General features: G+C 39.3%; 1 protein-coding gene across 11 annotated transcripts in view; it reads left to right on the plus strand.

Moving 5' to 3' along the window:
• Nucleotides 1–14,645, plus strand: part of LOC106090545 (AMP deaminase 2) — a 70,009-nt gene that overhangs the window by 30,029 nt on the left and 25,335 nt on the right. For 4 of the 11 annotated variants that reach the window (XM_013256772.2, XM_013256770.2, XM_013256771.2 and 1 more), the window contains one exon: nucleotides 3,552–3,735. In XM_013256772.2, the coding sequence (XP_013112226.1) occupies nucleotides 3,552–3,735 (184 nt within the window). Of the gene's footprint in view, nucleotides 1–3,349; nucleotides 3,453–3,551; nucleotides 3,736–10,308; nucleotides 10,557–10,669; nucleotides 10,762–10,803; nucleotides 10,878–14,645 lie in introns of those variants that run through there. The other 7 variants (XM_059368062.1, XM_013256778.2, XM_013256773.2 and 4 more) reach the window with 6 other exon arrangements.

Consider the following 14,645-nt stretch of genomic DNA (forward strand, 5'->3'; position numbering starts at 1 on the left):
CATGGCAAGGAAAACATTTAGCTTTTGACCAGATTGCTAAATTGTTTATTGTGGCAGATTTTTGAGTATAAGAATAGATGTGAAAAAAAAAATATTTACCACAAATTAAAAAAAAAAAGAATTAAATCTAAAACATATTTCGAATTTGCATCTGGCGGAAAAATACAAAACAATTATTATTTTTAATATTTTATTGATTTTTAAAAATGTTTATAAAGTAAATTTATTTATACAGTAAATTTATTCAGCAATCTCATTAACATACATATTTTCCCATGAGCATTCCTTTAAGGAACCAGTGGTACTGCGTGCAACCTGTACCTACTACTAACCTACTGGTAATGAGTGCAATCCTATTCAAGTTTAGCTCAATGATATGGGCCTTCTTTTTTATACCGAGTCCGAACGGCGTTGAGCGACACGCTGGATACCTTACAAATATCCCCAGCATTTTGTAAGGGGATAACCACTGCTAGCATTTTTTTCTAATATTCACGGAGGAATTTAAAACCAGGGCATCGTAAGCGGACATGCCAACCCCCTGTATGAGAACTATTTCTAAATCTGCACCAATTTCGCTCATAGTCCTCACATATTGGGGTAGTCATAGAGAAAAGCGTTGTGCAAAATTTTGAAAATATCGGTTTATGAGTTAATGAGCTGGCAAAGACTCTAGAAGTAGATATCGGGCAATCAGTGTATAAACGATTTTTGATCGAAAAATAACCGTTATTTTAAATTTATTCAAAAAATATTTACTTATTATTATACCCTCCACCATAGGATGGGGATATACTAATTTCGTCATTCTGTTTGTAACTTCTCGAAATATTCGCCTAAGACCCCATAAAGTATATATATTCTTGATCGTCATGACATTTTAAGTCGAACTAGCCATGTCCGTCCGTCTGTCTGTCGAAAGCACGCTAACTTTCGAAGGAGTAAAGCTATCCGCTTTCAATTTCGAACAAATACTTTTTATTAGTGTAAGTCGGTTGGGATTGTAGATGGGCTATGTCGGTCCACGATCTGGTATTTTGACTTCTTGAGCCGCTAGAGGTCATATTTCTTATCCGATTTGGCTGAAATTTTGCATGAGGTGTTTTATTATGACTTCCAACAACTGTGCTGAGTATGGTTTAAATTGGTCCATAACCTAATGTAGCTGCCATACAAACCGATCTGGGGTCTTGATTTCATGAGCTTCTAGAGGACGCAATTATTATCCGATTGTGCTGAAATTTTGCATGAGGTGTTTTGTTATGACTTTCAACAACTGTGCTAAGTATGGTTCAAATCGGTTCATAACCTGATATAGCTGCCACATAAACCGATCTGGGGTCTTGACTTCTTCAGCTTTTAGAGGGCGCAATTCTTATCCGATTTGGCTGTAATTTTGCACGTGGTTTTTTGGTATCACTTCCAACAACTATGGCAAGTATGATTCAGATCGGTTCATAACCTGGTATAGCTGTCATATAAACCAATCTGGGGTCTTGACTTCTTGAGCCACTAGAGGGCGCAATTATTATCCAAGTTGGCTGAAATTTCGCATAAGGTGTTTTGTTATGATATCCAACAACTGTGCCAAGTATGGTTCAAATCGGTTCATAACCTGATATAGCTGCCATATAAACCGATCTGGGATCTTGACTTCTTGAGCCTCTAGAGGGCGCAATTCTCATCTGATTTGGCAGAAATTTTGTACAACAGCTTCTCCCATGATTTTCAGTATACGTGTTCAATATGGTCTGAATCGATCTATAGCTTGATACAGCTCCCATATAAACCGATCTCCCGATTATGTTATTTGAGTCCCTACAAGGCGCAATTCTTATCCGAATGGGCTGAAATATTACACAATGATTTCTGCAATGTTCAGCATTCAATTCATATATGATCCGAATCAGACTATAACTTGATATAGCTTCACTAACATTACAGTTCTTATTCATTATTCTTGGTTTGCCTAAAAAGAGATACCGCGCAAGGATCTCGACAAATGCGATCCATGGTAGAGAGTATATAAGATTCGGCCCGGCCGAACTTAGGACTCTTTTACTTGCTAGATATATTGAGTTGCCCAAAAAATAATTGCGGTTTTTTTTTAAAAGAAAGTAAGTGCACTTTTAATAAAATTTAGAATGAACTTTAATCAAATATACTTTTTTTACACTTTTTTCTAAAGCAAGCTAAAAGTAACAGCTGATAACTAACAGAAGAAAGAATGCAATTACAGAGTCACAAGCTATGAAAAAATTTGTCAACGCCGACTATATGAAAAAACCGCAATTACTTTTTGGGCAACCCAATAGATATAGCTACTAAAAATACCAATATTTGGTTATGCACAATTGAACAATGACTTTTATTTATTAGTATTTGGTCCAAATCGGAACATATTTCGATATAGCTGCTATGGGGCATAACGTATGCATTTTTCACCGGATTTTGAGGAAAGGTGGTTTACATATATATCCGAGGTGGTTTGGATACCCCAAACTTGTTTTTACTTGTTGTTTTATTTTTTCAAAAATAAAGGCTACTAACTATCACCTCAACCATGTGGATGCTAGTATTGCGATGAATGCAAATTCCCCAATGTAAACACTTGCTGTGTTTAACATTTGAATATAAACTTGGATGTGACAACAACAGAAATGCTCAATTCAATCCATACGTTGCATATTTGAGGTAAAGTCATCAATCTCTTCTAATCAGTGTTTGCTAGTGTGGTAAATATGGGCTAGCTCATATTTTATAGCATGCACCGCGTAGCGAGTGTCTTTCAAATGGCAATGCATTTTAAGAACGGGACAGAAAGAGAATGAGAGAGATAGTGCGGGCTTATCGCAAAATCTTCTGCAATAGGGTTGTGCCATTCTCATGTCAGACATAATTAATTGACCCGAACAAACAAATGCAAGCCGCTAGAAGATTGCTGATAAAGACCTAATTTTATATAAAATTACGAATATTTATAGCTTCAACAAGCATGCATTAGGAAGATGATGATGATGATGATGTCGAGGGACCTCTCTACATCTCAGTATCAACAATCAGACATATGTGTGCCACTCTTTAGATTAATTTCATTTTTCCGCTGATTGCCGTTATTATTTAATTTGATTTAATTCACCTTCATTGCATTTTGTAAATGTGTATATGCAGATGTGCACGTTGCATATATAAATTCTATTATTATTCTTATTATTTCAATAATTTTTCTTAATACCCTCCTCGTTTAGCCGGCAAAAGCTATCAGCAAAGTATTCTACAACTATATTTAATCACAAAAAATAAGGCATAAACCACTATCACTACATTAGTGGGTAGTCATTTAAAAGCCTTGCATTCGAAAGCATTCATTCAAAATAGTTTAGTAGCAATGTATTTCAATAAACCCGATTTGCATCTTTGGCTCCAAGGGTTAGAATATGGCACTTCACCAGGTGTGGGCTTTTTCAGATTACATAAAATGTCAAAATTCTATCATAGAGTAAACTTTATGTGTTTTGTTAATTTTTGTAATTTTCTCCTTTATCTTGCAGGAAGCGATTCGCCTTTAACTAGTGCTGGCGTTCTTCTGCAACAGCCCAAGACACCTGTCGGCTTGGAAGAGGATTCTTCGGATGATGTTTTACCCAACGAAATTTCGGCTCCCTATGAAGTGCCACAATTTCCCATTGAGCAGATTGAAAAGAAATTACAAATACAAAGACAGCTGAATGTACGGTAAGTTCAAATTGAAATTCTAAAACGCTATGGAATCTCGTTTTATTTTCCCTCAGTTTCATTGTATTGGGTTGCCCAAAAAGTAATTTCCGGATTTTTCATTTAGTCGGCGTTGACAAATTTTTTCACAGCTTGTGACTCTGTAATTGCATTCTTTCTTCTGTCAGTTATCAGCTGTTACTTTTAGCTTGCTTCAGAAAAAAGTGCAAAAAAAGTATATTTGATTAAAGTTCATTCTAAATCCGCAATTACTTTTTGGGCAACCCAATATTTAAATTGTAGATTAAGTCATTGTTAGCTGATTATTCACAGTGAACAAAGTTTAGTTTGCAGTGCACATCCATTCTACTGTCTCTTACATATATTCCTCATGTAATAAAATGTGAGTGGAATATTTCTACCGTGTGCTTAGACTGAGGAATTTTAAATTTATCATAAATTATCGAAACTTTATCAGATTTTCTGGTAACATCAGTAGGTTACAAATCGAATAATAAAATTGGTATTGGAAATCGGAAAAAAACGTATGTAGATAACTAAAACGTTAAGTATGAAATTAAATTTGAACAAGTAGGCGAAGGCAACAGTCGGATGGTGCTGCTATATAATACTCTACAACTAACCCATAAGTGTTAAAAAGGCGTTATTTTTGTATGGACTCTGTCTTTAATTATGAAAAGATTTTAAGGGCCAACAGCAGAGGTATTCAACATGGTTCGACAAAAATCCATACCAAATTTCCTACAAATCTGTGGAAAAATGTGGGAAACCACGGTCTTTTATGTGAAAGTCAGACGATACAATATTTTGATGAAGTAAGGAACAAATGTGCAGATAAGTTGAAATTTGTAGTTACAACGGCCTTTTAAGTGAAATTCGAGCGAAAGTGACCATACAACCTGCACAACCCCAAGTTTTGATTTCCATTACAGTTCTAAGAGATATCTTTCCCAACATAGCTGGATCCACTAAAATATCACCAGCAATGGTAAAGGGAGTTTTGTTTCCCGGTTCACGATGGGAAAACACTTTACGCATGGGACGAGTACGTCTCTCGCTTTATGCCAGACTTCGTTGTTTTTAACGGAATCTGCTTAAAACCCACCCTGTGCCACATCAAGGGATTAATTCTATCTCGCAACTGCTTTTGTTGAGTCTACGTTCAGACCTCCGCATTCATACTCTATGTCACTGCGTCCATGTCCATCTTTTTCCTGGGCAGTACTTGTTCGACGTATCTCATCTTGTCTTTCAGCATCCCCTGGACTATTGTCCCAGACGAAACGTTGCCAATCGATTTTTCCAGTTCCGTGCGTCTTTCGACCCAACGCTCGCAGTGAAAGTTTATGTGTTCCACATCGTCTGCTACCACTAGCTCTTCATAAATACAGAGCATTTGTCTATTATATGCAGGTATTTTCACAAGTAACCCTGGCCTGTCAAGATCTGTGTAACGTAATAATTGACGTCGCTGTGCTTTATATCTCTCCACATTCGTACATCGGGTATAAGTCGTCGCTTTCACCTAACTCGATTTTGATCCGTTCACCCTGTCCTCTCTGGGTGGTGTACCTCGTGGTCTACAGCCTGGTGCGCTCCATGGCTTGTAGATCTATCGGAACCATTCCGGCTTTCATAAGGGCAGCCGGCCCCGCCATAGTTCGGTAGAATGATATGACCCTAATAGCCGCCGTCCTAGGTATCGATAGCAGAGGTTTCGCTCGGCATACTATCTACAGTGTCTGCTCTCACATTTTGCTTTCACTGAGATATTTTTTCTCGTCATTCAGGAGTAACAACTCCGTCTTCTGTATCGCAATTCGCTATCCGTGGGAATCCAGCCAGTCCTTTGCTTTTACCACCTATCGTGGTTTGCGCTCTGCACCTTCCGTGTATCTTGCCATGATACCTGTCATCAGCATATCCTACTACAAAGGTTCCGTCTGGCATATCCGTTCGCAGTATTCCATCACAACTATCAATCCTAAGATCCGGTCCAAGTATGGAGCCTAGCACCGTTCCTGATGTGACCTCATATTCACTCGTTCCATAGTGAGAGTTAAAGATAAGTACCCTATTATGCAAGTAAGTTGCTATTATTCTCATCAGATGCGCCGGGCTGTTAAAATCGTTTCTGGGTTCTTGGAGGACGTCCGACCCTCTGAGGCTATTAAATGCATTATTTACATCCAGTGTGACCAAGACGAAATTAGCCTAGAGTAGTGGTTCCTTTGCCTAGCCGCCTGTACTATCTCCACCACATCTCTGAGAGCTCCGATCATGGACATTTCTGCCCGGATACCATGTTGTCAACTTAATGATGGTGTCCTGGAACAGGGGCTTTTTAAGTCGCTCCAAAAGCTTGGCAGCCGTCTACAGCATACGGAGTGGCTTATGATCATCATAATTTGTCTCTTAAATACCTACGGAAAACACTTACAAAAAAGGCACCGGTTAAACATTCTACCTGATTTTTCTACTCTGGAGGCTGCGGGCTTCATTTCTTAGCTCCTTTATCGTAAATGGGCTTATGTTGTCAGTAGGCTCTTCAATAAATTCACATTCTCTACGGTTGTGAGGGTGGCCTGTAAGAGTATGGGAATATGGGATCATTTTAGCACGTGCTTATGAGCACTAGCTTTTGTCTCTTCTATACCTCGGGAAAACACCTTAAGCAGGCAACGGGTAAACATTCTACCTAATGACCTTGGTCGGTTTCCCATCGAGAACGGGGTTTTTTCTACTCTGGAGGCTGTGGGCTTCATTCCTTAGCTCTATCGTAAATGGGCTTATGTTGTGAGTGGGCTCTTCAATAACTCCATCTTCTCTACGATTGTGACGGTGGAAGAGTGTGTGAACTATATTCACCCATTGTTCTTCCGTCCATCGCCGTTGTTGGACTCTTTGTGTCGAGTTTTTCCATCACAATTATGTATCCGAGGCCCCAAGAGTTTCTGTTTATGTCTTCTCTTAATTCCTCCCTCTTTTCTTTCTTGCTCATTTCATTACGCAGCGAATGACTTTTTGTCTCCTTTCATAGAGCGTGTTCTGCCTAAGCCGTGCTTCTGCGGCGAGCTCTCGTATATCTTCGTCTAAGATGACGGCGAGCTTCGTTGCGCAGCTTTAGCGTCATTCTACCTGTGTGCAGCGGTTATATTTCCTCTCGACTGTTTGAGTTTTGATTTGAGCATGGGTTAGTTACATACGCTCTCTATGATGCCCATCACTCATCGACAGAACGTCTAGTACATGCTCTGGCCGCTGGGCTTGCCGGTCAATTTCCGCTAGGTGTTTCGAGTAATCAAGCTTGATCACGTTCCACTTTCCTGTAATTGTACACATTCTCTCATTAGCTGGTGCTGGTGTTCGCTAGCTGCATAAGTTTCTGTCCAGTTCACTCCACTCTGGATGATGTCGAGTATAATGCCATCTCACCCGGGTTGTCTAAACCAGTTCTTGCGGCCATGTCTAGAACTCGTCTTCCTCTTGAGTTAGTCTTTGGCTTGACCCATTCTATCGTTCGAGAGTTGAAATCGCCAGCTACTATGTAATACACGTATAATTTTAGCATCGTGTCTTCGATCTCATCAACATTCTCTTCGAAGACGTTGATACTGTCACTAGAGGAGAGATAGCAGCTAAGCAACGTGAAAAGATCTACACTTTTCCGTTGCCGCTGCTTGTAGGTGAGATGCCATTGAAGTCTGACATCCATATATCAGCTGTGCTTCTGTGATCCACAAGGATCGTAAGTAATCGCAAGGGGATAACCATCGCTGAAAATATTTTTTTTTCCCTTATAGGCGGACATGCTCACCTTTGAGTCACTGTGGAATTAATCGAATAGTAATCCTTCGATATTTGCAAGGTGACCCTATACAGAGATATAAGTCTATATGTGGGTACCCTTTAAAAATCAAGGATCGTCAGGGATCGCAAGCGGATAACCACCGCTGAAAATATTTTCTCATGATCACGTCAAGATTTCAACTCAGGCATTTGGCGTCATATGCAGACATTCTAAACTCTGCGCCACGGTGGCCTCGAATTTATCGAGATGTAATTCTTCGATATTGGGTGGGAGGCCACCGTAGTGCGGAGGTTAGCAAGTCCGCCTATGACGCTGAACGCCTTGGTTCGAATTCTGGCGAGACCATCAGAAAAAAAATTTCAACGGTGGTTATCCCCTCCTAATGCTGGGAACTTGTGTGAGGTACTATACCATGTAAAACTTCTCTTCAAAGAGGGGTCACATTGCGGCACGCCGTTCGGACTCTGCTATAAAAAGGAGGCCCCTTATCATTGCACTCATTGATATGTAAGAAGTTTGTCCCTGTTCCTAAGTGGAATGTTCAAGGGCAAAAAATTTGCATTTGCAATTCTTCGATATTTGCAGGGTGACCCTTTCAGAAATGTAGGTCTAAATGCCGGTACCCTTTAAAAAACAAGGATCGTAAGGGATCCTTAGAGATCGCAAGGGGATAACCACCGCTGAGAATAAATTTTCGAGAACAGGCCAAGGTTTAAACTCAGGCGTTTGACGTAAAAGGCGGACATGCTAAACTTTGGGCCACAGTGGCCTCGAATTTATCGAGTAGTAATCCTTTAACATTTGCAGGGCGACCCTATTCAGAGGTGTAAGTCTAAATGCTGGTACACTTTAAAAAGCAAGGATCGTTAGGGATCCTTAGGGATCGCAAAGAGATAGCGACCGCTGAAAATTTTTTCCTATTACGCCAGCATTTGAACTCAGGTGTTTGGCGTCATAGGCGGACATGCTAACCTTTGGGTCATGATATTTTCAGGTAGAGATGTATTCAGAGATGTAGGTCTAAATGTTGGCACCCTTTAAAAAGCATCAATTTCATCTTCCTAGGGTTCATCCCCAACCCCCACCTCTGTTGCTTTTTAATGATTTCACGAACAACTGAGAGAAATTTGTTTCGGACCAGCAGCACGATATTATCCGCATGTGGGATTACCATTTTTAAGACCTACTGTTTATTAAAAACCTCAGATTGTTCTTGGCCCAAGTTTATCTCAAATTTGGAAGTAAAAATTTTAATCAACCCTCAATAACCTTTTATTTGATTCTTATATTGCCCCCAAAGGCCTAAATATTGGGTTCCCCAAAAAGTAATTGCTTAGATTGGATTTTTTAAAAGAAAGTAAATGCATTTTTAATAAAACTTAGAATGAACTTTAATCAAATATACTTTTTTTACACTTTTTTTCTAAAGCAAGCTAAAAGTAACAGCCGATAACTGACAGAAGAAAGAATGCAATAACAGAGTCACAAGCTGTGAAAAAATTTGTCAACGCCGACTATATGAAAAATCCGCAATTACTTTTTGGGCAACCCAATATTTTTTCTGAGGTAATTTTTTGGATGGAACGGCCCCTAGACTTGGTGCCGCAGCATAATATGAGTTTCATATTGTCCCGATCGGATCGGACTACATATTTATTAGGGTTGAAAGGTAGACGGCCCCGGATATAATGTCAAAAACTTTTAATTTGAGTCCTATATTATCCCCATAGGTCTTCATGTTTGTTTGGGGGCTTTTGAGCAGAGTGTTTTCCCCCGGTTACTTAACTCTACATTTGGGTACTACATTCGAATTCTACTCTCCTGTCATTTGAGTTCTTCATGGCCTATTGGACTCCATGTCTGCTTGAGGGGTTTTGGGGTGAAACGTTCCCCCACGTAGCTTGACTCCAAATTAGGGTACCTATTCTACTCTGAAATACCGTTCCTATTAGCCGTTTATTATCCAAATCGGTCAAATGTATTTTTGGGGGATTTTAGGTAGCCATAACACATCTTCGTAAGTTTTTCAAAATTATACTAAGGCGAGAGTCGCTTTGACCCGCTTTGGGGATAAATACCACTGTGAATTTTACATATTATTTTTAAAGAGCATGCAGTAGCTTATGCTGTCAACCCAATTTTCCCACACCTCTGTATGTCTTTGAAAATGTCTATGCTTAAATAGGTCATGTTAAAAAAACAATCAATCGCATAATGTCTAAAATCAATTTTCTTTATAAAATTCTTCTTTATGTGCAAAATTTCCCTTTGGTCTCATAAGTAAAGGATGGCCACTGTACTGTCAAAACAGTGAAACTTACATTTCCTTTAGACATTCAATAAATAAAAACCCATAAAAAATATCTTTAATATACTATTTTGACAAGAACATTTTCATAAATTTTTTTGGGTTGGGGAGGACCAACCAACACCAATCAGCCAATATAAATTGAACGAACATTTCGCGGTAATATCATCTCCATTCGAATTTTTCAATTTTACCATAAGAGCGTTTGGTTGGTGTCTTCTTCTTTTGGCTGATGGTCTTTGCGTGACCACCTTTAGTTTGTTGGTGAGGGCAGAAGGGAGGAAACAAACTGAGGGCTCATAGGCACTATGCCCACAAAAAGAAGGCGGCACCTCAATGGGTACTGTTGGGTATGTTGGCCCACAACAATCAGCCTTGCTTTAGGGGGTAAAGTGTCACTTTTGCACCAAACACCTTTTTAATACAATTAGTTATTACGGCTCAGTGCAATTTTGACTAGCAGGCCGGTTGTTTCAGAAGAACGCTTGACCACACATCGCGCAACATTTCTTTACAACGGCCGATAATTAACGCAATTTTTGTTTTATATTTCCTTTAGAACCGCATTCTCTGGTTTGGGCAAAATATAAATAAAGTGAATAACAAGAACATTACAATATCGACTACTGCCCACGGCACGAGTGTACAGTGATTCCGGTCAATCAATAGTTCCCAGCTCACCTGCTGCTGCTGCAGCTGCTGGTCAGTCAGTCAGTCAGTCTTTTTCAAATCTAATTTGCTAGGAGGAAATCCCCCCATTTCGAATTTCATTGTTAATGTCATGCTCGTGTCATTGCGATTTGTTGGACATTATTGTGCGTTAGACAGTGCTGAAATAAGTCATCAATGACAAAATGTCAGTCTAGCGTTTAAAAATAGAAATACGGAATATTTTAAAAAGTTTGTGGTGTGTTGTGAATATCTTAAAGTCTCTTTCGTGTGTTGTGACAAATATTTTTGAAAATTTGAGTGAAATTGCAGCTAAAATGTTGATTTGATAAACCTTCGAAATTCTACTTTTTAGTAAAAAAAAAGCTCCAAAAGCCCCGCATGATGTCGCTTTATAATTTTGATTTACATTTAAAATTATAAAGCGACATCATGCGACAGGTACTTTAAAAACCGAACACAAAATAACATGACAATAAAGGATGCAAAATTTTTAAAGTGTTTGAAAATATGATGAACATTTCAATTTTAGACATTTATTGGATGATATTGCCAAATATTCTACATTTGTCAAGTTGAAAACAAAACGCTTCAGAAAGGTTAATAACTTTTGGTTGTGAACCGTCTAACTAATGGTTGCCCTTCAAGCCTCATTTCAAAATATTAGTTTGCATTTCGCTAATAGTAAAAGCACAGATTCCAGCAGGCAGTTTTTATTGCTGCCAGCTCATCTGTTCTTCTATTCACCTTAAACGGGAGCTCAACCAAAGACCAGTTCTTGCCCATTGCCATAGCCTAAAAAAGGAAATGTAGAAGAAACAAGTAAAAGCGGGCTAAGTTCGGCCGGGCCGAATCTTACATACCCTCCATCATGGAACGCATTTGCCGAGTTCTTCTCCCGCATCTCTTCTTAGCCAAAAAAGGATATAAGAAAAGATTTGCTCTGCTATTATTATATTATTACATGTTGGAGACCTGTGTCAGCCAATTCGAATAAGAATTGCGCCCTTTGGGGGCTCAAGAAATAAAATAGAGAGATCGATTTATATGGGAGCTGTATCGGGCTATAGACCGATTCAGATCATAATAAACACGTATGTTGATGGTCATGAGAGGATCCGTAGTACATAATTTCAGGCAAATCGGATAATAATTGCGACCTCTAGAGGCTCAAGAAGTCAAGATCCCAGATCGGTTTATATCGCAGCTATATCAGGTTATATACCGATTTGAATCATACTTGGCACAGTTGTTGGATATCATAACAAAACACGTCGTGCAAAATTTCATTCCAATCGGATAAGAATTGCGCACTCTAGAGGCTCAAGAAGTCAAGACCCAAGATCGGTTGATATGGCAGCTATATCAGGTTATATACCGATTTGAATCATACTTGGCACGGTTGTTGGATATCATAACAAAACACGTCGTGCAAAATTTCATTCCAATCGGATAAGAATTGCGCACTCTAGAGGCTCAAGAAGTCAAGACCCAAGATCGGTTTATATGGCAGCTATATCAAAACATGGACCGATTTGAACCATACTTGGCAAAGTTGTTGGATATCATAACAAAACACGTCGTGCAAAATTTCATTCCAATCGGATAAGAATTGCGCACTCTAGAGGCTCAAGAAGTCAAGACCCAAGATCGGTTTATATGGCAGCTATATCAAAACATGGACCGATATGGCCCATTTACAATACCAACCGACCTACACTAAAAAGAAGTATTTGTGAAAAATTTCAAGCGGCTAGCTTTACTCCTTCGGAAGTTAGCGTGCTTTGGACAGACAGACGGACGGACATGGCTAGATCGACATAAAATGTCGCGACGATCAAGAATATATATACTTTATGGGGTCTCAGACGAATATTTCGAGTAGTGACAAACAGAATGACGAAATTAGTATACCCCCCATCTTATGGTGGAGGGTATAAAAAGGTTTGTGTCCCTTCTTCAAAAGACGACAAAAAACAGGGTTGGGAGCAAAGGATTACGTCCAATCATAAGTTTTCATTCTCTGATATACCTGCGGATTCGGAGAAACATGGAATCCCTAGTTGGATAACCTGTGCTTCTATAGACCCAGACTTGTTCAAGGCAAGTACTCGATCTTTCTCATCAAGAAAACTTGTACAGTAACTATTATGCGGGATTCCCTTGGTTGCATGCCATAAAGACTATCACGAGGTTGCGGATTTTAGGAGTAGCTCCATTAGGAGTAGCTGTAACTGCAGTCGCGGACAATCAGCGGTATCGAGTGAGAGGTCGGGTGGCATTGGCTCTTGCATAAATACTGAGTGTCTTTGATACTCGATATGACAAGGCGAGTTATTGGCGCCTTTAAATAACCAATGGCCACCATGTTCCCGCGGCGATTGGTCCTTTGGACCGGAACGAGCTTGCTGACCTACAGGAGCTTGATGAGTATCCCCACCTCCACATGAAAATGTGGATACAACGACAACATCAACTATCATGCAATGCTAAGTGGTGGCTCCGTTGAATACTCTCGGTGGTTCCTTGTGTAAGCAAGCAGGTCTGACAACTGTAGTATACAGGCAACGTTTGGCAGGCGATTTAAATCACAAACGATTGCCTATAGCCCTCTTGCAGGTGTAGAGAACATGAGTTGATATTTTCATCAGTTCCTTTGGATTTAAAGTTCAAAGCCTATTCAATGGAAAGGGTAAATTCATTTAGTCATTCTGTTTGCAACACATCGAAGTATCCATTTCCGGCCCTACAAAGTATTGTATTTATGTTTCGGATCGTCGCAAAATTTAAAGGCGATCTAACGATAACCGTGTGTCTGTCCGTCCCTCTGTTGTAATCACTGTACAGCCTTCAAAAATTGAGAATTTGAGCTGAAATTTGGGACAGATACGTCTTTTTGTTGCACGCATTTTATGTTCTTGAATTTGGATATAGCTGCTACATATATTACCCGATTTCGCTGAAATTTTAAACATTAAGTTTTTTTTAACCCTTCCGATATCCAACCCAAATATAGTTCAGATCGGCTGCCGGTCTATACGGCAGTTAGATATTGCTGCCGTATAGACAGATCTGCCTGTTAAGGGTCTGAAGCCCATAAAAGCTGCATTTATTATCCGATTTCGCTGATATTGTTTAGGCCTCCCGACATCCGATCCAAATATTGTTCAGATCGGACTATATTTAGATATAGCTGCCATGTAGACTAATTTGCCAATTAAGGTTGTAAAGCCCATAAAAGCTGCATTTATTATTCGATTTCTCTGAAATTTATATATAGCTGTCATAAAGACGGATCTGCCGGTTTAGGGTCTGAAGCCCATAAAAGCTTTATTTATAACCCGATTTTAAACAGTGAGTCGCTTTAAGCCGACATTCGACTCAAATATGGTTCAGCTCATACCATATTTAGATATAGCTGCCATATAGACCGACAACGAAATAAATTTAGCTGAAATTTGAAATAGTGAGTTGATATTCGACTCAAATATGGTTCAGATCGGTCTTTATTGAGATATAGCTGTCATATAGACAGCTTTAGGCCCAGACAGGTTTTAAGCCCATAAAAGCTGCATTTATAAACAGATTTTGCTAGAATTTGACACAGTGACTTGAATTACGCCTCCCGTCATCCGACCAGTATATGGTCTAAATCAGACTATATTTAGATATAGCTGTCATATTGACCGCTCTTCCGATTTGGGGTCTTAATCCCATAAAAAGCGGATTTGTTGTCATTTATAATTCGATTTCGCTATAATTTGACAAAGTGACTTATGTTAGGCTTTTCGACATCCGTGGCGGATCAAATCGGTCTATATTTGGATATAGCTACCAAAAAAACCAATATTTTGTTCTACAAATTTGAACAATGATTTTCACTTATTAGACCACTCAATATCCGTGCCGAATTTGGTTCAATTGGGACCATATTTCGGTATAGCTGCTATGGGGGCATACATTATGCATTTTACACCAGATTATGACGAAAGGTGGATTACATATATACCTGAGGTGGTGGGTATCCAAAGTTCGGACCAGCCGAACTTAACGCCTTTTTACTTGTTTTCTGGTGTTTTCGCCGAGATTTGTACCCAGGAGTGCAGTACATTATTTACAATC

The sequence above is a fragment of the Stomoxys calcitrans genome, chromosome 4 (genome assembly GCF_963082655.1).
Source record: "Stomoxys calcitrans chromosome 4, idStoCalc2.1, whole genome shotgun sequence".
Classification (NCBI taxonomy): domain Eukaryota; kingdom Metazoa; phylum Arthropoda; class Insecta; order Diptera; family Muscidae; genus Stomoxys; species Stomoxys calcitrans.